This window comes from Lissotriton vulgaris, chromosome 7, assembly GCF_964263255.1.
Source record: "Lissotriton vulgaris chromosome 7, aLisVul1.2, whole genome shotgun sequence".
Taxonomy (NCBI): Eukaryota; Metazoa; Chordata; class Amphibia; order Caudata; family Salamandridae; genus Lissotriton; species Lissotriton vulgaris.
In genome coordinates, this window is record NC_141695.1 from 1,034,495,539 (window position 1) to 1,034,522,392 (window position 26,854).

Here is a 26,854-nt window from a genome sequence, read left to right on the forward strand (position 1 = left end):
TACGACAAAACCCAGACAAGACTTGACAGATACCGCATTACCAGATCCAGACCTGACACTTTATGTGGATGGTTCATGCATGAGAACAAGTACAGGGGACTTAGTGGCAGCCTACGCAGTCACGACAGAAACTGAAGTCATAGAAACAAATTGTATTGACACCTTGTCAGCTCAAGCAGCAGAGCTCATTGCTCTGACCCAAGCCTGTATTCTAGCCAAGAATAAGAAAGTTAACATATACACAGATTCCCGTTATGCATTCGGAGTTGTACACGACTTTGGTGTCCTGTGGCGAGAGAGAGGTTTTTTGACCTCTCACGGAGCCAAAATTCAGCACGGTTCCCTCATTCGAACTCTGTTAGATGCAATACATCTGCCTACAGCGATATCCATCATGAAGTGCAAGGCACATACCAAAGTCACAGATATCATTTCCCAGGGTAACGACCTGGCAGACCGCACAGCTAAACATACAGCTCAGACTCAGACTCACACAACTGACTCGACAAAGACAATAGTTCAGACACCGACACATTGCATGACAGTGAAGGATCCCGCCCTAGATGTAATTGATATACAGACACATGCTACACCGGATGAAATCAAGAAATGGACTGAACTAGGAGGGGTCCAGACAGATCAAGGATGGATGACGAAGGGGAAATCTACATGGTTTCTCCCCGACTCTATGGTCCAAGTAATCATTAACACAGTACACAGTCCTGCACATTTAGGAGAAAAAGCTATGTTAGACAGTATTCAAAATATCTGGTTCAATAAACATTTACGAGCAGCAGCCAAACAGAAAGTGCGTACTTGCATGATATGTTGTCAGTTCAACCCAGGTAGAAGCATTCCCGTAGAGCAAGGTGGATTTCATCCTCCCGATCACCCTTTTGAAGTCCTCCAGATGGATTATATCCAGATGGAACGTTGTCGAGGATTCAAATATGTCCTCGTAGTTGTATGTGCACTTTCCCGCTGGACAGAGGCATATCCAGTCCCAGATTACACTGCTCCGACCACTGCCAAACAGCTGGTTCGTGAATTTTTCCCCAGATATGGTTTGCCCCGCATCGTATACTCCGATAACGGTCAGCCATTCTCGTCCGAGCTGATGAAGCAGGTATCTCTCCTGCTCGGCTACCAGTGGAAGTTCCATTGTGTCCGACATCCCGAGGCAGCAGGCCTCGTGGAACGCCATAATCAGACTCTGAAAATTCGTCTTGCCAAGATTTGTAGAGAGAAAGGAGTCGACTGGATAGTAGCTTTGCCAGTCGCACTCTTCTATATGAGAATGGTCGCACACTCCAGAACAGGGCTATCCCCGTACGAGGTGGTCTTTGGTAGGCCACCGAATATGTGGGGGACGCCTTTGCCAAGAAAAATTACCGATGTCGATTGTAATATGCTGACAGATTACCTTGCCTCCTTGATGTCTGCACTCCAATCATGTCGTTCACAGGTTGCTGCAGCCTTTCCCGACAACACCGATGTAAAGCCACATGGGATCATTCCGGGGGACCTTGTACTCGTCAGGAACTTTGATCGGAGGAGTCCGCTGGAGCCCCGTTGGCAGGGGCCGAAACTTGTCCTGCTAACCACGAGGACTGCAATCAAGGTCGAGGGCCGAAAAGGGTGGCTCCACTCCAGCCACGTCAAGATATTTCATGGACTGCTTCCAGTTACAGACTCTCAGCCCTCCCCCTCTAAGGACTGCCCAGATTTCAGTGACTCTAAACTTCCCCTGATAGAGAAAACTCCGTCCGAGGAGTATAAATCCAAACTAAGGTCTAGCAAGTCAGACAGTTTAATTGTTTAAGTCCTCCCCTAGGTGAATCGGTTAGACGTGTTTTCTGACATGTATCCCCTAGACCCCAACAGAGAGAGAGATAGACAGAAACAGCTCAAGAAACATGAATATTGTAAATCTCTTCGCAGTCACTGCATTATGACACTATTGACTATGTTTTTTCTAAGTCTTATGATTATTGCTGCAAGTGTACTGTTGCATGTATACTACCCTATTTTCAAACATGCACATTCCTCTTCAAATGACACTGTCGAGCACTCTTTCAGTGAACTGCCCCCGCACGAACTATCTTATCGACTTGCGCTGCGCAACAATACATTCATTAGCATGTTACATCATTCCCATCAGACCAGCAATGCTACCAATTGTTGGATATGTGGCCGACTCCCTCCCTATCAGAAATACAAGGGAGTTCTGCCTCTTTTTCCGTACCCGTTCACACATAATGGTTCATGTGGTGCATGGTTTAGTTTAATTAATTCCTTAGATTCAGATTCCGTAGTTTACCAGGGCAACTGGGTATGGGGAAATCTGAACACAGTTCTGCATAGAGTATGTTTCCCTGACAAGGAGGGTCTTCCCAAAAGAACAGGAACTGATCTAGAAAATGAAGTATATGGATTAGGTAATTTTACACTTAACCTCATGATTCTGAATGTTGAATCCGAATCCGAACCAGTCTTGCCTGCTATGTCCGTACTACCAGTTAAAGGTGAATTATGTGTCAGAAAGAATGGTTCAGTACACCTGGGTCATAGTAAATGTACTACTGTGATCGAATTCAGTGATAAGGGCAAGTCTACATTTAAAGCTTCATGTCATTCTTACTTCGTTTGTGGTCATACCGCATATATACGTTTACCTCTAGATTGGGATGGTACCTGTTACATTGCATTCCTTCTGCCACCCGTTTTCCTAGCCCCTCCTGATTATCATAGGGACATCCATCTAGTACACAATAGACCACAGAGAGATCTCCCGATTGTCGACTATACTGAAACGGCATGGGAGCAGTATACAGATTTCAATAAAGGTTTCTTTCCCTACTTAGGTACTGTCTTTAATAGTAAACTGATACGAAAATTAACTAGAACCCTTGAAGCAGTAGTGAATGAAACTACATCCGCCCTAAGTAACTTAACAGAGGAGCAGTCTGCTATGCGGATTGTTGTTCTTCAGAATCGTCTCGTCCTTGACGTCATCCTGGCCGATAGGGGCGGAGCCTGTAGAGTCATCGTATCGAGCTGCTGTGTTTTCATTCCACAAAACGCACCTTCAGTATATAAAGCCATTACCCGTCTTCACAAAATTGCTAGTCAGATACATCAGAATCCAGGCACCTGGACTTGGTCCGGTTGGTTCTGGAGCGTGTTATCAGCCTGGGGATGGAAGATCCTATCCTTCCTAGGTATTGCCCTTCTCATAGTATTCAGTTGTTGCCTATGTTTGCAATGTGGGCCAGCGATTTGCGGCTTGTGCGCCACATCATGTATTCCTCATTCAAGTCCTCATTCAAAACGCCGTAAGAAGAAAGAAGAGCAAATGATGTTACATGAACAGATTGATAGATTAATGAGGATTGATATATCATGAAGGGTCCGTAGGGGACAAGGACGGAATGAGGTAATATGAATTTTCATGGTCAGTTATGTCCCCTATCGTAGACCCCAACGGCTCCATGTACGTGCTTCAAGTACATGTATGTTCCCTCCACTTTCAGCTATGAAGACGCAAATACATTTGCGTCCAACGTTAACATGTCCTCTTTCAGATCCGCCATGAATGGGTCGGATATTCCGTTCCTAAGTGTGCCTTGCCAACGTCTTTACATGGTGCACTTTTCATGTTTTCTAGTTCTGGTGAGTTAGGCCCTGATTCCTGCCATCGAGCCTTTTCTGCCTTCCGTTTCTGAAGGCTACAGTCAGCTGCTTCCTGACCCTTGACTTACTCCCTGTGTGGCGAGCGGTGCCTAGCTCGGCCTGCCTTGCCTGCCAAGATTGTATTCAACCTTCAAGTTATCTGCTCCGCTCCTCGAAAATACATTCCTGTCTAGTAGTTTAGGAAAACATCCTTCCCAGCTGCAGAGCAAAAGGGCCCGGCCTCACTGTCTCCATGCAAGTAATTCATAGCTCCCGTTGCCATGGTAGGCCCATGGCCCCCTTGCCTTACACGTAGACACGTAGTTGCATATGCACGCACTAGCAGTCAGTATAGAATAGCCTCTGCCCGAGAGACCTTTCCTTCTAGATAATACAGTTCCTTAAACACAAGATATAGATATGATTTGGGTTTAGGTTGTTCTGACACCCCAGACTTCTGTCTCCTCATGTAGGGCTAAATGTCAAGTCCCCTTCACCCTCCAGTTACACGTCAATTACACGTCATACTGCTGCGCGCGCATCTCTGCCATGTATTTCTGCTGACACTGCAGGATTCTTCTAGGGATCCACCCACCTGTGTTACGTTTCCAGTGACGCTGTCTAGCACACACCTTCGTGTACGCCCTTGTGCACGCCTTCTGTTACGAACACATGTTCTTATCTCGTTTCTCTCAGCTGTTACGCCTCCTGCATCAATTTCTATTGTAAATGCATTGACTATATATATGATACTCTGTTAATAAATCATTGTACATGTCCTATCCGTTCCCTTGCACATGCTACCTGGTTCGAACCAATAACCAATTCCTTTTTAAGGAATAAACCCCTTTAAAACCTCAAATACCACGGATTCTGTCTCTTATTTTTGACTGAGTTATTCTTATTGATATTTACCGCATAAATTCCGCATAGGTAATTAATATTTACCACACTCTAACCAAGGATCACACTCGGCAACTCTGGGCATTAGCTTGCCTCATCTCCACAACGGCCCCCCACATACGCCGGGGATGCCTGGTTTCACCTTGGCGATACCCAGTAGGGACCATCTCACAGGGAAAGCCAGGACGGGTTCCCCAGCGGTCTAATGCGCAGAGATACTCCTTCGGGAGTCGATTCTAGCTACTCTGTTAGCTATTCAGTGTCCCTTATGAAAAGAAACATTATTATCTAACATGTCCTGGTTAGGTCATAGAATTCTAAGCTATAGCAAGCATTTTTCTTTCTTTAATATACTTGTACATTATAAGCATATGACAGAGAAAACTGTCTAAAACATGATTAAATCATATGGTGTGAGGAGGAGAGAAACACATTTTTCAGCAAACAGCTATTAATATCGATGTTGATGTAGGCAATGATACATGTGTGCATAAAAACGAAATTGAATCACTTTTGTCGAAATCACACAATGTGACCTCTCCATCAACCCCGAGTCAGAATTATGTGGTCAGGGAGGCCCTGCAACCTAGGTCTGAGACAACTGATTGACAGATCACAGGTGGGGTGGCACATAACCAGCAAAACAAACGCGCGAACAGGAAAAACCCAGATTAATCCCACAAGTAGGCAGCAACATCACAATGGTCGGGGGAGATTGGTCCCAATAAAGCACACATGGCCGTAGGGGTGCTTGTTTCCAAAACACTATAATGTTAGATCCCACATGAAGTTAGAAATACTGATCCAATTAGGACACAGCGCACGCAGTGATCATGCATTCCCCATGCCAGACATCTAGAAACGTTACTCACTGGCCCTTGTGTCTACGCAAGGTCGACACCCACCCACATTTGTTATCAGATGGGAGTAATTTAGGGGGGCATGGCTTAGCAAGCCACAATGGCGGCCGCGATCTGCTGAGGCTCCACAGCCAGGCGGCCCAGAAGGTCATGTGGAGTGGAGGCCATGTGGAGTGGTGTGGCTCACTGGTTAGAGGTGGCAGACCCGGGAGCAGAGGACGACCCGGGACCAGGGTTCAATTCCCGACGCGGCAGGGTCGTGGACCAGGGTCAGCGGACTCGATAATTCTTCCCTCGGTGCCTACTCTAACCAAGGATCACACTAGGCAACTCTGGGCATTAGCTTGCCTCATCTCCACAACGGCCCCCCACATACGCCGGGGATGCCTGGTTTCACCTTGGAGATACCTAGTAGGGACCATCTCACAGGGAAAGCCAGGACGGGTTCCCCAGGGCTCTACTGCGCAGAGATACTCCTTCGGGAGTCGATTCTAGTGCATCACAAACCCACAATTAATTAATTACATCTTGTCGACCAGGGGGGAAAAACACCCTCCCGGACAGCGGAATCACAGTGGCACTTTGCGGTACCCGCGCAGATACGGCCGACGACATCTGCCCTCGGGCCCGGACTCAAAATGGCGGCCACCCATCCCTGGCCCGGACTGACCTGCGGAGCAAAGCCTGCCCAGACGATCTTCGGTTGCGGGCGCGCCCGATAGGTGCTTGGTGCCGGGACTGGGCATGCTGTTGGCCCCTCATCCTCAGCCACCATGAACTACAGCCCCGTCCCATGCCGACAGAGGACGAGGGGGTCGGAGGCTGTCGGCGGCGGCCCTACAGCAGCGGCACCACCTCAGGGCTCTTCCCCCTCGGCCGGGACTGTGATCATCTCCTGCAGTCTACGGACGGCGGATCCGGGGGCAGGTAGCACGAGAGCCCATCTCCAGCAGCACTACAAGCAGCACGATTTGCGTGCCGGAGACTGCCTGACTCCACAATGGCGCCCGCGGAGGGACAAAGTCCGCGCACAGCAGCAGGATCTCCCCAGGGACCAGAGGTGCGGCGATCCAGACGGTGGGCGACGCGCGACACTGACCTCCCCGCTGTCCTTCCGCCCCCCCCCCTTGTCCAGCCACACCGTCCGGGGGGGGGCCAGACCACAGCCCACCATTGCCTGACTTTAATATGGTGGCCGAGGCCCAGTGAACAGGCCGACACCGGGCAGCCACCTCCCTCCTTGTCTCAGTGAGTGGGCACCCAGGTTCTCCACACTCAGGACAAGTGCCACCGGGCCGCGACTGAGTGGCTCTATTTGGCTGACTCCACCAGAGATTGCCGGATAGAGCGCTACCATACTCCTTGGTGAGCCCCCCACGTGGGGGGTTGAGTGGCAGCCTGGACGGGGAGCAACAGTGAAATATGGGCACCTCCTAAGTAGCACGGCTGGTGGTGCGGCGGAACAGGCCACGCTGGGGTGCTGGCGACCTACGGGCTCATAACGCCCCCTATAACAAAAAGGTGACGAGCAGGACGATTGACCCCCAGGGGCGCGATATCCTGGCCTCGCCCCCGGGTCGACCCTGCAGAAAAAGGGAAAGACACCCGCGGCCAGTAGCATGGGGAAGCCAAGGACCACTCAACAGATGTCGGTCCCGGAAACGGCATCAGAAAATCAACCCCGAACCAGCACTCTCTCTAAAACACCCACGACCCAGCCGGACCCAACGATCTCTGACAAACTGGACCGGGTCCTGGCGGCCATCGAACTTTCCAGAGCCTCAATGGAAGAGCGTCTGGGCACTCTCACTACGGACATAAACCTTATTCGCGATGACCAGCGGAAACTAGCCAATAAGGTGAGGGAGGGAGAGAGATCCCTCGCTGATATACAACCCACCCTGAAGACGCAGCAGCAAACACTTCGAACAGCCCTGGGTCGTCTGGCGACCATGGAGGAACGTATGGATGATTTGGAAGGACGCTCTCGGTGCTGCAATATACGTGTGCTGGATCGTCCAGAGGGCATTGAGAGGGTACACCCCATCGAATACATGGAGGCCTGGGTTAAATCCTTCACCCCAACTAAGGACCGCACAGCTTTTTTCTCTATAGAGCGAGCCCATCGGGTCCCAGCCGGTAAACCACCACCCGGCAATGCACCTCGCCCATTGCTCGCAAAATTCCTTCATTTTCAAGACTGCGACGCGATGCTACGAGCCGCCAGACGTGCGGGCCCACTGCACGTCATGATATTTCCTGATTACGCCAAAGCGTCCTTTCTAGAGGTGAAGCGACGCTTGCGGGCGAATGACATACAGTACTCTCTGTTGTTTCCAGCCCGCCTGACAGTCATTCATGCCGGTACCTCGCACTTCTTCCTTACTGCAGCAGAGGCCTTCAAATGGGCGGACCGCCACTGCACACAGGGAACAGCTACGACCATGCCGCAAAGTCGCAGTCAAAGGGCACCACGCAACAGGAGACGTACCCCGCAGCAGACGCAAACACAAGGACAACAGAGATGGAAGGAGCCCACGAGACGACATGAGGTCGACTGCCCGGACCTGGAGCAGCTCATGCAGGAGCGTCGCAAGGCCCTTCAGGCTGTTGCAGATCTGGTGGCCCCCCCTTCTGAGGAGGACATCGAGGGGATCACCATATGCGCCACATCATACTCAGCTTTGCACGAGGCGCACTGATATGGGTCCGCCCCCGCACTCCCTTTCAGGAAACGCGCAGAGTGTTACATAAGGAGGGTAGGTATGCCCTATTAGAAGGAACACTGGACGGACAACCAGTTTTGCTAGGCACCATATACGCGCCAAATGTTGAACAGGACAGATTCTGGGACTCCCTCACAGGCGTGTTGGCCCAGTTTACATCACTCCCATGGATCTTAGGGGGCGACTACAATTGTGAACTCGATGTAACACTCAACAGATCCCACCCTCCACCACCACACTCTCCTGCCCTTGCACGGTCAGAACGCTTCCTCCGCTGGGTCAGTCACTGGGCGTTAGTAGACGCGTGGAGAGCTCACCATACCTACAGGAGGCTGTACTCGTTTCATTCCATCCCCCACAACTTGCGGAACCGGTTAGACAGATTCTCATGCACCCCGTCACTAATACCTAAGGTCCAACACACTGATTATCTAAGCCGGGTAGTCTCAGACCACGACATATTGCGTGTTCAATGGAGGCCCCCTCACCCACCAGTGCCCACCTGGAGCCTCCCACGGGACTGTCTCACTGACCAGGTATTCCGACACGATCATGCACAGAGTATCCAAGATTATTTCGCTTGCAACACAGGATCCACCGCCTCCAGACTAGTGGAATGGGATGCTTTTAAAGTAGTGACCCGTGGGACATGCATCAAACAGGTAGTAGGGGCACGTCGCACACTAGAGCAAACACTCTTCGACACGGAACGCACGCTGGTGACACTTTCCAAGAGGGAGGATGCCAAGGCCGCACTGGTGGCCCAGGTAGCAGAGGCCAGAACGCAATACTCTACCGCCCTAGCTAACTTGCGCAAATATAACTTTTGCGCTTATGCCGCTCGGGTACACAAGGAATGGGACAAAACGGGCACGCTTCTGGCGTGGTTGGCGAAACAAGACACTGACACCACACCCATTACCGAGATCTTAACTCCCGCAGACATCCTGGTGCGCTCCCAATTGGACATTTTAGATGCGTTCCGGCAGCATTACACTGCGGTTTACAGCACCCCGAAAAATTCTCGGCAGGAAGCGATAAACAGTTTCCTAGACCCGCTACCGCTCCCATATATTACAGATGCAACTAGGGCCTCATTGGATACTAAAATATCAGAAACGGACGTCGCTTGCGTGATAAGTGCGTTGGCGCGAAACAAGGCACGGGCCTAGATTTGCAGACGCATTTGAAAGGAGAGAACTCCCGGTGTCACTTTGTAAAGCAGTCATTGTGACCTTTCTTAAACCGCATCGAGACCCACAACAATTGTCCTCCTACCGCCCCATTACGCTCCTATCCGCTGACTGCAAGGTCTTGGGAAGAATACTGGCCACTCGATACGAACAAATATTGCGCCCCTTGGTTCACCCGGACCAAAACGGATTCGTCCCCCGCAGGAACACGTCCCAGAACATTAGACGGTTGTTCCATGTCCAGGATCAGGTGGGAGATGCCTTTCCCCGTGCGGCCTGTATCATCCTCGACCTTGAAAAGGCCTTTGATACTATGACTTGGCCAAACCTATTTGCTGTCCTGCGACGGATGGGAATAGGTCCAACCCTGCTAGGATACACACGGCTGCTCTACACCAATCTCATGTCTCAGGTCGGACTTGGTCGGTACATTTCGTCTCCGCTGCGGGTTGAAAGAGGTACCAGACAGGGCTGCCCCTTATCACCCCTGATCTTTACCCTGGCAGTGGAACCCCTGGTGATATGCCTACGCTGGGAGGGAAGCGCCTGGGGCATCCCCATAGCGGACACTATCCACTGCGTCTCCATGTATGCGGAAGACCTCCTTCTGTATATCTGAGATATCACTGAGGACTTGACCCCCATATGGACAGTCTTGTCGGAATTTGCGGAGGCGTCTGGCCTCCAGGTGAACTGGGACAAGTCCACAGTTTACCCCCTACACCAGTCCCTCAAACCACTGGAAATACGAATCGGCGAGCAGAGTCTGCCCTGGAACAAGGACGCTACCCGCTATCTCGGTGTCCGCCTCTAACATTCTCCCGCTGACATCTATGATGGCAATCACTTCAAGGTGCTAGCCGGCATTAGGTCGTCGGTGGGCTTCTGGAAAAACCTCCTGCTGGCACCAATCGGTCGGGTGGCTATAGCCAAAATGATCATCGTTCCCCGACTATTGTATTACTTCACAAATCTGCCAGTAATCCCACCTGGAAGCTTCTTCCGCAAATTAGATATGCTCCTTCGTGCACTTGTGTGGGGGAATGGCCGTGACCGTATAGCCCTCAATAAACTGCAGCTGCCCACCCCCCAGGGGGGCCTGGGTGCCCCCGCCTTCAAGTCGTATTTCCTAGCAGCACAGCTCCAATGGCTGTCGTATTGGACAACGGGCAGGCATACCGGGGAGACTTGCACAACACAGGGCCCTGTCCCCATCCCCGAGCTTTGTCGCCTACTGCTTCCTGGCACCAAACCTCGCCGAACGTACCCATTGCAGGTATCGGTGGCCCGAAGGTGTATGCAACGGATCCATCGCATCGCGGCGCAGGCTCCATGCTATTCCCCAGGTCTACCGCTGGTTGGCTGGCCAAAGGGGGTTACTTATTTCACACACGCCAAGCTCCGTGCATGGACAGAGTCCGAGTTAACGGAAGCGGAGGGGTTGTTCAGGGAAGGGCAACTTCGCCCATATGAACAGCTCATGGAGGAGTACGAACTCCCCCCAGGACAGTTTTTGACACACCGACAACTTGTAGACTGTTTCCGCCCACACAGTGATCTTACAATCAGCGAGCCTGCAACACACCCAGTCGTCCACACTATACTGTACATGGGCATAGGCCGACACCTTGTCACATGGCTGTATAAGTCAATAAGAGAACTTGCACACAGACCACTGCATATTCTGAGAGCCACCTGGGAGGACGAGTTCGGGCGACAGTTGCACGACAAGGAATGGGACAGAGCACTGGAATTTCCTAAGAAAGTGTCCAGAAACGCGATGTTCAAAAATATACATTACTACATTTTGCACAAAGCGTATCAGACACGGGCGCGTCTCCAACGGTTCTACCCCGATACCCAGTTCCTCTGCCCCAGATGTCACTCCCCAGACGCACACTTCCAACACATGTTCTGGAGCTGCCCAGTCCTGCAGCCATACTGGTCTGCCCTAATCGACTCTATCCGCACGATCACAGGACTCACAGAGCTACACTCATGGGAAGCGGTAGCATTGGGAATATTCCGTAGGCCGAAGACACACAAAGAACAGGTCCGCTATGCGGCTTTGTCCCTGCTCCTAGCCAAGAGGAACATCGCCATGCAATGGCGAGCAACCACGGGACCCCCGCTAGAAGCATGGGTCGGAGCGATGCAGAAATGGGTGGCAGGAGAGGAGGAAGCCCTAAGGGAGGAGGAAGCAAAAGGCCAACGCAAACATCCCATATCCTTAGAGTGGGCCATGGTATCCCACCACTTTAAACAAGCACATATGCGCGCTACCCCCAGCGTCTCCCAATGTGACCCTGCGGTCCCGACAGCGCCAACGCCGCAAAAAAGCTTATATGACATGATCCCCCGCCTCTCCCCCTTCACTTCCCCTCCCTCTCGCCTTTGCAGCAGTGGTAAGGACGCGCCAGAACACACTGCTCTTTCTGCCGCACCTGACGACACTCCTCCTCGAATAATCTCTGTAGGCACTGTAAACCTCTTCTTACCGCCTCTCGCTGATGTGCCCCGAACATCCTTCATGATCCTACTTCCCTGACTTTGTCTCCGCTCCCCCCCCCCCTTTTTTTTGTCTTTTCTCTTTACCGTACAAGGTTCTCCGTTTATCTCCCCCAGTTTCCCCTTGAACTCACATTGTGTCAAAGACAGATGGACGAATGCCCCCAATGTTACTACCATGTGAAATCAGTTTACCTTCCGTTGGCATATTTGTACCACTGTAAAGCAACCAGGTGCACTATGATGTGATGTAAGACCATTTGAAAAAGGTTAATTACAAACATTTTTAAAAAAAATCAGATGGGAGTAATTTATGACTCCATGACTAGGCCCACATTCCTCTTCCTAAAAGGATTGATGAATTGTTTTATGATACTCCAAGAAATGTATATAATGGTGCTCATATCGATTGCACTTTGAGACAGTCCTCAGACCTGCTTCTGTAACTATGCTCCTGGTCGTAGTGTTTAATTAAACCTACTGTTCCTGTTTTGCCAAACACCTCTTGTCCTTGATTTTTCAAGATAAATTCACATTCAAGCAACCCAGCACATTTCACGAAGATGTCAGGTTCTGCAGTTCATATATAACATTAAGTCAGCATTTACAAAAAAAAAGAATCAATAAATTACAGAGTCCTAGCATTGAAAAAACAATAGAAATGGGAGCTTTCTGCAGAAACAAGCATCATTTTCACTTTTTGCACATTTAATAAAAACATATTTTCCCTAATCCCTTTATTCACATGCATTTTATACGGTAAGGTACATTTCTATATTATTATGAGGTTACATTTACGTAAACATTTTCAACTTCTACAGTTTGCTTTGCCTTACTTTCTGGAAGCAATACACAACCCACAACATGAGAGTCATTTACAGTCAAGTGACCCAGGACACTGGCAGAAAAGCACAATTGGTTTGGGCAGAAGGAAGCCAATTTTCTTAAAGTGGCATCTTCAGAATAGCAATATAAAATCCAACTTTGCCATTTAAGAGGGTTTTAAATTACAATTAATTTGAGTGTAAAAAGCATATCCCTATCTGCTCCCAATCTTAAGTTAGCATCCGTTAAGTGTAATAATGTAACCTACTGTTAGTCTACAGAGAGATAGGCCTAAGAACAAAGAAAAACAACTTTACAAGGTTTTCACAGCCAGGACATGTAACATTTACCATTTACTAGGGACTTAAAGAAAATTAAATGTTCCTATTAGGTGTAGGCCATTTTTACCATGTTTTAAGGAGAGAGCTTAAGCACTTTAGCAATGGTTAGCAGGGGTAAAGCGCACAGAGTCCTAATGCCAAAAACATGAGTTCAGAAAGGTAAGGCAGTGTAGGCTAAAGGTTTGAGGAATACCTCACCAGGGATGTCAGGTCTAACACTCTCCATCCCGGACATTCTAGGAACACATTAAAAGCACAGATTGAAGGGGATGTTTTTGTTGAGTTTGATGCCCTGCCCTAAAAAACGAACATATGGAATGCGGTTTATCGAATTGTCTTGTGTACTGGACTCTTTCGTCAGAAGCGGAAGGTTGTAGATCCCCCTACGCAAGAACAATGGAATAGGAAATTATGTAAATGGGTGAAAGCAGAGTGCTACGACATGGCCATACTCAGATAACTAGCTGGACTACATTGATATTAAACCTACCTAAATAGGACAACGACAACCCCCCTTGAACTCTAGTCTCTAGCATTTGGGAAATGTATTGCATGGTCATTTTTAATGTACTTCAGGTGTACTGTTTTGTTACCAAACCTTAAAAGTGTAAATTGAATAAAAGAGATTTTAAAAAAAAGCAAACTTACTACTGCATCTAGAAGAAATATTACATGTTTTTTCTATTCACCAAGTTGTGTTCTGTACCTATTAGCAATACGTTCTATTTTAGAAAGATCATTATGGATTCACCAAATAGTGCTTACCTTAAAAACAAGTAAAGCACATAGTGAGGTAAAAAAATGTGTTTTCTAAAGACAGAGAAAGCCAGATTTTAAGTTATGATTAATAGAAGTATGTCAAGAACCCAAATGTACAGTATAAAAACGGAACTTTAAAGTGTATTGTAATGTGGGTAATACGTGTTGAAATTACCATCTTTTGTGTGGTGTATCCCCGGGAAACGTCGTTTATGACGCAACTTTTAGCTCGCAGTGCTATTACAACGCAGACTTTAAAACGCATTCCATTACAACGCATTACACTGGGGGGCGCTCTAGGATAGGGAATAGTTTTAATTTACTATCCAACACCTTTCCTAGTGTCCACGGGGACTGGTGTTGGAATAGTAAATTAAAATATTCACTATCCAACACCCCTTAGTATAATGCGTTGTCATGGAATGCGTTTTGAAACTTGCGTTGTTACAGCATGCGTGCTAAAAGCAAGCATTGTAACAACGTACATCCTGTATCCCCAGATTTTTTGTCTTAACCGTTTTTGCTGGCTGTACTTTACTGCTGCTCCAGTGGTAAAGTGTCTGTGCTCCCAGTTTCAACTTGATGACATGAGAATACCCCTATTTGGCATATTTAACTTACCTATATGTCCCTAGTCAACATTGTACCCAGGGCCTTGAAGTTAAATATCACCAGCAAACTGCAGCACCATTTGTGCAATCCATTACACTGATAGCCTAAACATGAGTTCAGGCCTACCATGTGTTTTTAAATATTAATAATTCACCCCTAAGTAGGCCTTGCTGCCCAAAAGGCCAGGGGCATGCTATTTAAAAGTAGGACATATTAACGGTAAACATGTCCTGCAGTGAAAAAGCTCTAATAGCTATTTTCACTATAGCACTATAGCACTGTTACCTGTCTATAGGAAAGCACTGGTATGCATTATTAAATTTAATATTGTGCTCTCCAACTAGGATGCAGCTACAAAATGCACTTATGGGTGCTTTGAAATATTATTTACAAGTCCGATTTGCAAAAAATATTTTGGGAAATATACTTTTAGAAAGTTACCCTTTTCCTACCTAAAGTGTTTTACTACAACTGTCACCCAGGAGGTGAATAGCTATGTTGATGAAGTGTGAACTTGCTCTCAGAGGCGGGACAAAGGCCTTTGGGTGGGGAGGTGTTTCTGTTCCTTTGACAGGATGACCATCTGGGTTATGCTCAGGAACTTATTTAACTTCAAAGAGGCCTACCCCATCACAAGAAGATGTAACTAGCAACAGGACCAGCCCATTCCTTTGTCCTTCTAATCAGTGAGGCACCAATCCAAGAATAAGGAGAGCTGCCCACAGAACCGGTTTTGAGTGATCGCAGTGGAGGGTTTACTCATTTCCATGCCCACGCTTTTAGGGTGGGCTCAAAAGCTGTGCTCTGGTTTTAGGTAGAAAAGGGCACTTTGGGCTTGTTGCAGTAAGGTATACTGTAATGCTGCAAAAGTTGTTAGTACACTGAAAAAACACAACAACAAGCTGATGGATGGAATGCTTAAATTAATCTCAGACACTGACAATTACTTGGGGTAGCATCCCAATACATTATTTTTTCACCCGCCATGCCACATCACTTTTGTCCTTGTCATATGCAAACCAGTCTTGACCTTGCTCCAATTGGAATAGTTCAGCCTGAACTGCCCGGTCACATCCTCCCTGAACCGGAACACAAAGCAACCCAAGACAGTTCTTGGGCTGGTAAGGACACATCAGTCAGGTATAGCTTGATTCTAGTGGTACATTGAGCATGGGGCCCTTGTCCGAGTATACCCATATTACATAGGGTGTCATCTCCAATAGCACTTAGATAAATTAATCTCATTAATCAGCTTGAATAGGGTCAATACTGATTTGCTTATGTCTGGGTCCCAACTGTGATGGAAAATAACGATGGACTGGGATGCAGTCTGAGTGGCTGAGATAAATTCAAGCACTTTATCCATCACAATTTTGTATACTTCAGCAAAGGTGGGTAAGGTCGCCCTTGGGAACTTATAACCCATTGGCTAGGGAGTGGCCAGGAGTTTCCTCAACCCACAGGCTAGTGCCAAGCATAAATTGGACACCGCAGCGCCCACTGAGTAATACTTTTTGGACCTGTGGAAGAATAGAAGAGGACTGTACTTATGTCTATGTCCTGAGAAAAGCCCCAAATAATGGCCCTGCTCTCCATCTTTTACCCAGGATAAAGAAGCGGACTCCAAAGGCCATACGGCTAACCTCCTTTTCAAGCTAAAGGGACACAACAAGCTACAATCTATCTTTTCATCAACTGCCCAGCTGCCAATTCCAGCTGAACCTGACATGGAGTCTGCTGCTGGCATCCCCAAGTGCTCTGCCAAAGGTCCTGGGCCCTTGGGTGGTGTCTATGTGTACTCCTTCTAACTTACTCTCGAAACCTGCGACTTAGAAACTTTTGGGCTTCTACGACGTCCAGAGGACTGAGATCAACCAGCCAAGCCACTGCAATGAAGGTGCATTGACACTGGGCCAAAGATTCAGGTTGCTCCTGCTCTGAGCATTTCAGCAGCACCAAATCTGATTTAGCATAACCTTGTGAAGCCCACTTCGGCTACAGTCTGCAGCCTTGTCCCCCTGGAAGAATCTGAGCTCCAAAAATGTGAAGTGAAGGTAAAAGTCTTCACCAGGTGAAGGCATGAAAAGTATACGGCTGGCGAGGGACCTTCCCTGGGTATGAAATTCAAATTCATTACATTCAGATCATTCCTGCCAAAATTCAACTACTTCACAAGACCTTTTCCAGTGGCTGTCTGATGACAAGGAGCCCTCAGTGATCATAGGCTGCTGCTTTCCATTTCAGAGGCCCTAGGCAAAATTCAGTATTTGGCATACAAGTTAAGTACTATTACCAGGGTGGAGTACTATACTCCCCCCATGGTGAGAGTACTCTGCATGCTGAGTTTAGAGATGTCCATTGGCATAGTGGATGTCTTTTGCACGTCCAGGAACCGCTGTGACAGCGGTTCTGGTAAATGTATCGAAAGTTTTAAGGACAGCTCAGTCAATGTGACAGAGTTGTACGACAAACTTTAAAAAAAAATGAAAACAGCAGTGAGCCCATCACCATGGGAATTTTATCCCATGATGTTGAGGTCATTTTGCAGTGTCACTGCCCCTTACCTCCAGGTTACATGGGGTGATGGACAATGAAAACCTTTCATTTGTTCACCCACTCAAAATTGGGTAGGCGGGCAAATGGCAAAATCTCCCAGGGCCATTACTCTGTTGGTCCATCAGAGGTAGATGCCAGCAGCAGAGATGGAGTAGTTACTGCTGTGGACATAATTAAGGCCCGTCCGACTCTAAATGATTTGGGCTGACCTTCAGTTTGGTGTAGTGGTTAGTCTGTTGTGAAGGAGTATCCTTTCAGCTAAACTCTAAATGAGGTCCAAAGTCTGAAGGTAAAACTTCTGACCAGGTTGAACCTGGTACCTGTCCTGTACTCCTTTATGGTTGGCCTTACCTTGCTCTTGAGTACCAGTCAAGTGCAACTAGACAACCGTGGTTGGCACTTAATGCTTTTTTGGGTGCTATTTTCATCTTTAAAATTGAAACATTCATAACTTGTGTTTCCCTTACTGGATATTTGTTGTCTTTTTTTATTCTTTCAAATCTACTCTATTTTTCAAAATTGGTTTGGTGTTTTTCTTGAGTTGTGTTATGACTTTATTGCTGTTTTGGTTCTGCGTGCATACCTTACACACTGCCTCTATGTTAAGCCTATCTGCTCTGTTCCATAGCTACCAGGTGGTGATCTCAGTATGATTTAGGGCCTTTAAGAGTTTACCCTGACCATAGTTGTGTTCAGTACCGGAGGTGGGTACTCATCCCACTCAATTAATACCCCAGTTTCGTACATTACTCTAAAACTTATCAGGTCCTACAATAAAATAGGGGATATTTACTTTTATTACAAAGGTGAAATGTCCCAAAAATGGTGAAAGTTTGTAGGGTATATATCTCTTACATGCTCATGAAAAATGTAGGCAATTGAGGATAGATATTTGTAGAGATGAATACAAGATGATCATTGTGGCAAGAGTCTATGTAATATTGATCTGAAATAAGTTTGTGAAGAAAAAGATTATTATTCGTGATTTTCTCATAGTCAACTATTGTAGAAAGAAAAGGGTGAGCCATTCCTAAGAATTAATCAGTTACTGTATCATGAACAACTTTGCTGACTCAGTAAAGAGGAAATTGCCTGTTTTTCTGCATTTGCACTACTTAAAGCCTGTACATTTATTTTGGATTTTATCATGGCAGTGGATGAGATGCAGGCAGAGCAGCGTGGAAACAGATAAATGCAATCAATGCTTACTTTTTCTGACATTTTAATACCAAATGTGTCAACATACATTCTCGCTAGCTAATACTGCAGAGGACGGTCCTTCTTCAGTTTAGGGACGTTCCAGTAGAAGTCCAGATGTTCCCTGATGTATGTGCCATGTTTGTACAAATGCATCCTGCTTCAGCCTTTCAAAGGACACCTAGAGGCCCACTCCAGGATGAGCCCAATACGGGACTGCACCCACCATTTTGGGGGCCCTGAATCCTCAAAGATAAGTCTGTTGGACTGGCTCTGCACCCCCAAGGGCAAAGCCCAGAGAACCACCAACACCAAATCCTTACAATATACCCTATTGCCCTATGAAGAAACCATAAGCTCACCCATATGTAAGGGTTGGGACAAGGAAGGTGGAACTGAAGTATCATGACTACTGGTAGGTAATTGAGGGATCATATCATCATCCTCTTTTCCATACCAGTCCATATGCAAAAAATGAGGCAATGCCCCAAACAACAGAGACAACTAGGTCACAGTAAGGCCAAGATACTTTGAATAGTTAATTAACAGAAGAAAAACTTTCCTTTGCTTCATCCGGTAGAATAAAAGACATTACACTCAAAGAAAGTGATCCATTCCCAAATATACCAAATGTCAACTGGTAGTGAACAGATAACTGCTAGTAGAGACCAGGTAGCAGAATTAGAGATGTCCTGCAAGGGACGACAAATGGCGTCTGCCAAGCCGGAAAGTATGCCTTTAGTGGAATGATCCACCACCTCCACAGGATAAGGAAGGTCAGAAAGATCATTGGCCATTGAAATTGTACATTGAGCTCAGCACCTCAGAGTGCAAATGTTAGGATTTATACCAAATCTACTATGTCCAGACTTAATAAACAGAGAATCACAATGCCAAATGGTGTGTTTCTGAGCTATGTCGATGGCTATGTCGATGGCCACCACATGAAGAACATCTAAGGAGGAATGTCAGACCCCAGTTGAGGTGGCAGGAGCAGGAAACAGAAAAAGATGCAGAATTTCCAGAGAGCAATTGAAAGCAAAATGGACCTTGGTAACAAAGCGGGACCATGTTGAGGAACCAAGCAATCTGGAAGGATCTCTAGAAAAGGGTCAAAATAATCCAAAGATCTCAGCTCACCTAGTCTACCGGCCAAGGTAATTAAAAACTCGGAACAAAACCATGAAGGAATGCCACTAAAGAGAAGAAGAATCCAATGGTTCAAAAGGAGATGCTTGTACTCCCTTAAACACCTAAATCCCTTCACAAGATGGACAAATAATGGTTCGAGGCTTGAATGGCTGCCTATTAAACATTAAGGGCAAAGGGGTCTTGGATTCCCTGGGTGATGTCCCCTTACCCAGCTGGGAGACTTGCAAGCCTTGACCCTCAGTTCTGGCCACAGGAGATCAAAAATTGTCAATAATTTGGCTGAAAATGACATCTTTATATTTGTTAATTAATTTGGGGACTATTTATGCATAGGGACATTAAGACCCAAACAAACTGATAGTACAAGCTCCTAAGTTTCAACAGAAAATTGCTATCCCTTTTGACAACACAAATAAGCAAAGAGTGAGCACATTGTGACAAAGGTGATTGACATAAAATAGGTGCAATAGCAAGGTATGGAAAAATAGTCCTTTTTGTGTTTGTTAAAATTCAATAAAGAAATAGAAAAATACATAAAATACATGAAGACAACGTAAACAAAATATACCCAATTATTAGCAGGGAATGTTTTTGTAGAATCCAGAATGTGCTATTTAAAACATATTAATCCAAGCAAAGAAATTAGTAGATGATTAATCATGAATCTTAAAGTGCCCCACCCCCAACAGTATGTAATGGGCCACACCCGAAACTTTGACTTATCATGACATTGTTTGCTGCGCTTAATCAAGTAGTGCAGGGAAGAGGAATGAAGGCTAGATCACATGAGCTTCATATTAGTTTACTTTATTATTTTCTTTAGGTGGATGGATGTGGGTAATGACTCTGGCCTATGTTGAAAGAGTTTTGGTGTTCAGTGTGTTAATTAGTGAAACAGATTTCTTGTGTTGCTGCAGTTGAGTTGCTGCACTCATGCTTGAAGTGGTATGAGGTAGACTGCTCATATTCCTGTGCCTACCATCATAGATTAAAAATAAATTATCCCAAATCATCTGCCGCCCAAACGTTCCTAGATCAGTGTGTTTCTGCATCTTTTGTTTGGCAAAGCCAGGTCTGTACTTCACCAATGCATTGTTTCATGTAGGGGGGATGACCAACCAAAGTGCTAGTCTGGAACAACGTGTTATGTTCCCTGCAAATTTAGGAAAATTGGATGAGCGATAGACCCTTCTTGGATAGCCCTGTGGATAAAGCAGAATGCCTTGACCGTGGATCGCTAGGTTATGGAGAGCCAGTGGAGTCACTTTAGCACGGGTGTGATGGGTTCACTTAAGCTAAGGTGTTAGAACTGTTTTGCCACTGTTGTTTTTAATTCTTCACAGTTTTGTGAGAGGGAATAGTGGATCCCAAGTTAAGTACAATATGCATTGTCTAGTTGAGACAGGACAGTGTGCCCTCTGAATATCGAACCAACAATAAATATATCAACTGATATGTCTAGGTTTTCTATACCTAAATCAACACATATGTACATATTCAGTATATATATTTTCAAGGTACGTAAATGTGGAGTCAGGAATAGTTAATCTGAACTTCCCTGAATGCACTTACCTTTTCATATTTTGTCCCTCGATATTCTGGACTTGATATTAGTATGCCACAATGTTGTTGATGTCATTATTCAGTAGTACAATCAGACGTGACAAGAGTGAGAATAGCCTGCGACTTCTTAAGGTAGCATAGGTGAGGGAGGATACAGTGAAGAGTTTGCATGGTGCAGAAGGCACTTCTTATGTCTTGGTATTTGCTGTATCTGTGTATAAAGCTGGACATTTCTCACCCTTCTTTTTGTGTTTTTCCCCAGTCCCGCTAATGGTGGACGTGCCTGTGGGGGGCTGGGCTATGAGTTCCAGCTTTGCAATACCCAGGACTGCCTCACAGGCCTTGACGATTTCAGGGAGGAGCAATGCAAACAGTGGGACCCTCATTTTGAATATCAGAACTCCAAGCACCAGTGGCTTCCATATGAGCACAGTGATGGTTAGTAAGGCTTCTTTGTTAGCAACAATATGTTTGTGACATCATTTTTGCAGTAAATGTCCTACTTACGTCCTTCTTAATCTGCAGGGTATTGTTTGTCTGAAGTCTGTTTCTTCCTTTGGGATTTCTAAAATGTATTATTGTGCCATAGCTTCTACACGACGGCTGTGCTGATTTGCATGCACTGCTATAATTACTTGTTGTTAGGAGATGTTGTGATTGGTTAGTGATGGTCTATCATATCAATGCCTGGTCCTATTGATGCCGTCATTGTCCGACTGTGTGGCTTCACAGCAATGGTGTACATGTGTAGATTCTGTTTATTTATTTATGTATTTAATTGAAGTTTTGTATAGTATGGACCAGGTTCTCATGGATATTACATACATAAGTGGAAAAACTGGAGGTACAATAGAGGAATTGATTAGATGCACTACAATAGGAGTAAAAGAGCAGAAAATTGTCTGTATCAATTTAATAAATTAAACGAATTTCGTAGCGCGCCCTGCATCTCAAAATGCGATGCATGGCGCGCTACTAAATTCGTTTTATTTATTTATTTTTTTACTTACCTCACATTATCCATATTCCGGTGTTTAGCACCCCCTACCCTGCCCCTCCCCGCCCCACCTTTCTACCCCATGGAACTCCCTCCACGGGCCGCGGCTGTCATCAATATTCTGGGGTCGATATTCAGGCAGGCCGGAGCGTAGTTCGCGGAGCAGGAAAAAAACTCCTCGGCACATCGCAAAGCTGAGTTTTCTGCTCTCCGCGAGCTCAGTGGAGTGCAAAAAACTCTGCAAACTCCGCGAACAGAGCCAAGTTCACCACCCAGGCCTATATTCAGGGTGTGCACTTAGCATTTACAATCTTAAAACTGCAAGCCCCTGGATGCAGTGTGCTCCTGGCTAGAATGTTCTGAGGGAGTTACACATGATATGTGGCCACTGGGAAATTATGTCAGCATCATCAGAGGGAACACCTCTACTCCAGTATTATCACATAGCGCTCAGAAAACTGCTTTAGTAGAGAAGCTAGTAGGTTGCACCCAATTCCAAAAGAAAGAAGCCTAAGTGAAGCCAGTTGATCTAGCTTTAATGTGCCAGTCATCAGGGCACGAGTCGGGGTACCACGCGGGTGGACGGCATCCCCCCACTTATTTTCGAGGGTTTTCCAGGGTGGACGCCGTCCACCCTGCTCAATCACAAAGCCGTCCACCATTTACAATGAAAACCGCGTCCACCCTTACAAAATAGGTGCGCGCGGGTGGATGGCTGAAATCGGAAGATTCTCGGACTGCCGCAGGACACCACGCCGGTCACCACGCCCCTTCATCTACCAGGTTCGCCGTTGCAACCAATGGATGGACGCCGTTGACGTCACTTCCGGTCTGTGGGCGTCCCGCCACTTCTAGGTTGCTGCATTTCGTGACGTCACTTCCGGTCGTGATGTCACTTTGTGTATGCGAGCGTCCCCCCACTTCTTCATTTAGGACTTGTGCCCTGCCAGTCATGCACAATCTCTTTATATAGTGTTCATGCGCGGTCTGCCTCTTACCGCACCTCCCCTCTGTGCCCGTTTCACATTCCCTCAAGGTGCAGTGCTGCTGTTTTTCATGCCACCGGTTTTCTGTGTGGTTTCCATGGAGCACTGCAAACCTGGGGAATAAAACACATGGCGCAGACATAGGAGACACAAATAGAGGCATGTTCCGCAGAGACATGACAAATAGTTTGAGTGCATTTGTTCATCCCTGTGTGTGCATGTATCACAGAACACCGTGGGGGCTGCACGGTACAGTGTGTGGGAGGGGCTAAGCTTGCACTGAAGTGTGCCACGCCCATTTGGCTGAAAAGGTAGCCAGCCCCCAAGCCTCACTTCTCAGGTGGCGTGGACTGGGCTGGGGTTGCTGGACAGTTATCACTCTAACTCACCTACTACTGTGCCAAGCAGAACAAGCATGCCAATGGGGTTATTTTCTTCTTTCTGTATGCGTTTCCTCTGCAGACCCACCTCTCAGCCTATCTGCTGCATTTACATAATAGCAAGAATGATATGGGGCTTAAAGTGCCGCCCGTGGGTCTGAAACCAGCAATTCCGATCTCTGATTGAAAAGCACAGTAAAAAGAGAATAACTTGTATGACAATTGGGCATTGAACGTCTAGGTTGAATGGAAAGAGAAAACAGCAGAAACAGGTGAGAGATGAATATAAAGGCGGTAAACCGGCTATTCGTAGTGGAGTGGGTGCATAACACTGGGACCCAGGGTGTGAGGGGCTCACTAGAAACTAGTGAGATAGGGAGCACATTTTCTGCTGGTGTAAGGGCTCATGACACCCTTGGAACCAGCAATAGAAGGCAAGAGGGTGGGGCGGAGAGGTGATAGGAGAGTAGTAGAGCATGGAGACAAGAGGTGGATGCAATAGAAGGCAGAATCAGCAAGAAAAGGAAGAGGCTTCCTGGAAAAGGGGAATGTGACAGGGGGATAAGTGCACAGGGGCCAACATGTGCTTGGTCTTGGATCTCGAGCACCAGCAATATTTCAGCTTAGGGTCCCATAGGTGTGTAACAGTAGTATGAGCTAAGTAAGAGCGAGCAAAGAGGGCAGTAAGTGCACAAAGGAAGCAGAGTGGATGGTTTAAGAATGGTTGGAGGACTGCACAGGATGAGCAGAGATGGCCGTGAGTGAGCAAAAGGGGCTGGAACGGCTGTGTATAAGGAGAGGGGGAGAGTCCACTGTGTAAGCAAAAGAGGCAGAAGTAGAGAAGGCAGTGTGTATGCTGAGGAGGTAGGAGGCACAGAGGGCAGTGTAGATACAGAGCACACGGGAAGGGCAGTGTATGACATGAGCAGGGAGCAAAGAGGGCAGGGAATAGAGGACAATGTGTGAGTAGAAGGGGAAGGGGGCATGGGGACAGTGTATAAAGAGACTCCGCAGAGAGGACATTGTATGAGCAGAAGGGGCAGAAAGGATAGTGTGGACAGAAGGGGCCGGGTAGCATAGATGGCACAGCAGAAGCAGAAGGGGCGGAGAGTAGAGCGGACAGTGTGTGAGTAAAAGAGGCAGGATGTAGAGTACACTGTATGTGAGCAGAGGGTACAGTGTGAGAGCAGACAGGGCGCACAGGGCAATGTACAGGAACAGGCGACAGGTAGCAGAGGAGGAACAGTGTGATCTTAAAGGGAAGGTGAAGAGGAGGCAAAGTCAGAGAAAAAAGGTAAGAGCCTGGGGGCTGAGGTCAGAAAGCTTACCCCTGATTCGGATCCAAGTCTTCCCCTGTCCGAGGCAAAGGTGACTGGTTTCTGAAGCCATGATATCACACACAAAGAATATATGGTAAGCAAGGGCCCTCAAGAAGCTGCCATCTCAGGAGGAAAAAGCCAAAGGCCTAAACAGATGAAAGGAGCAAGGAAACAGATGTAGGAACACATCACAAAGAGAACAGGAAAAGGAAATGACATCAAACATTACACGATAGGAACCATAATTTTGCGATTGGGAAAATCAGAAAGAAATAAAGTCAGAGATAGCCAATATGGAAAAGGAAAAGGAAAGAGAATAAAAACCTAAACTGGACTAGCAGCCGAGGAGCTTTAAATCAGCTGCAAACTCTCAGACAGGTGATGACCATTTTGGACATGGAGGTGCAAGGACAGCAACCAGGATACCCGGAGCACAAGAGAAGGCAGCCCTAAATGAGTGAGACTCACTGCCTGCAGCGACAGACCTCTTGTTGAATTCTTGTGATATTTGGGAACCACTGAACCGGGCAGGTTACAGAACACAGGAAAAGAGCAGGAGAGTGAAAGGGAAGAGGCGGCTGGTAAGGTGACAGAAACTAGCTCACAGCCGAAATATGGCTCCAAAATCTAGTAATATAAGAGCTTCTTTAACTCCTTGACCAAAAACTACACACGAGTTGTCTGGCACAGCAAGAAGAGCTTTCCATGAAAAGGGAGGAACACAAACTTGAGCATTTTCAAGGAGTAAATTAGTATCAATGAACGAGGAAATTTGGCAATTTACTTTTTTTTAAGGATTGTATATGGAAAAGAAAACAATGTGCTATTTGAGAAGTTAATACGATTTTTTTTTGTAAAAGTTGTTTTTATTGACAGCTTAATAAGAACCAAAAAAGAAAAGCGACAATCCCGCTCAACTTCCCTCGCAGGGGGGTACGGTATCAGGCACATAAAAGCCAGTGAACACGGCGAACATGTGCATCTGGACGAAGAACGCCCTCAAGCTATACAACAATTTTGGGAATGTAGTCCAGGCTAGAAACAGGAAGGCAAGGCATTCGGAGGACTACACTCCGGAGCGGGCGTACCTCCTAGGGCGCTGATTAGCCAGCAAGGACGTCTATATTCCGCCTCCTCCACCGCCCCGCTAAACTACGCTGCGGGTGTCGCCAAAACCCAACCCACAACCCCCCTACCCACCCCGCTCCCACCCCTAACCCCAGTGGTGGTAACCTACACGCACACATACAGTCAGTCAGGCAGAGTCAATCAGGCCTTTAATAGGTGAAAGGCCTGTAATGAGGGCGGATAAACCGCAGAAGGCAAGCCGCTGGAGAGAAAGCGGACCAGAGGACCCCATCGGAAGGAAAAGTTCTTAAAATCGCCCCGAAAGATATCTGCCATCCGTTCCACACTCAACAGCTTCCATAACCTCGCATCCCACAGAGAGAGCGCTAGGGCCTCCTTTTTCTTCCAGGCTGCTGCTAATGTCAGCTTGGCCGCCCCCGTACATAGCCAAAGAATCTTTTTGTCAGTCTGCGTCTGATGCTCAAGGTCAGGGTCCCGAAGGCCCAGAAGAACATGGTCCAATGTGTCTCTGATAGGATAGCCCAGAATCTCCCTGATGTGGGACAGAATTTCAGCCCAGTAGGGATGGATGATCGGGCAGTCCCACCAGATATGGCGAAAATCACCCAGCAGCCCGCAGCCTCTCCAGCATCTATCCGAGGAATCCGGAAAAATTCTCTGTAATTTAGCTGGGTACAAATACCAATCCATCATGGTCTTAAGATGGGCCTCCCTAAGGTCTAGTGAGTGGTTGTGTTTCGCTATGTCATGCCACAGGTGGGACCATTCCTCGTCCGATATGGTGCTTCCAAGGAGTTCCTCCCAGAGGCCCATGTAACGCCGTCTAGGAGAAATAGAAGTAGAGAGAAGGAGGCCATACAAAAATGAGACGGTACCTCGCATGGTGGAAGTTTTAGCTAGGAAAGCCTCAAAAGGAGTGGGCGGCCTGGTGGCTGCATCTCTAACCGCTGGCGACAGTGCCCAGTGGAGTAGGTGGGTGTGGTGGAATTGCTCCAGGTGCAAGACCGAGTAGTCCCGCATACAATTGGCAAATGTGAGTGGGGCAAATCCATGGAACAAATGTGTAAGGGCGAAGCAGCCCCCGGCTCTCCAGGCGTCAAAGGGACCTTCTCGCTCCGCAGGGGGAAAAGCCGGGTTAAAGTGAATCGGTGTGTATGGGGACGGGAAGGACGTCCAGTGTTCATCGTGGGAGACCGAGTCCCAAACCTTCAGGGTG

The 26,854-nt window shown here is 47.2% G+C and overlaps 1 protein-coding gene across 1 annotated transcript in view; it reads left to right on the forward strand.

Moving 5' to 3' along the window:
* The window catches only part of ADAMTS2 (ADAM metallopeptidase with thrombospondin type 1 motif 2), a 1,719,397-nt gene that overhangs the window by 1,370,644 nt on the left and 321,899 nt on the right, over window positions 1-26,854 (forward strand). Inside the window, exon 12 of the mRNA XM_086931466.1 lies at window positions 21,130-21,305. Coding sequence (XP_086787592.1) covers window positions 21,130-21,305 — 176 coding nt within the window. The remainder of the gene's footprint in view (window positions 1-21,129; window positions 21,306-26,854) is intronic.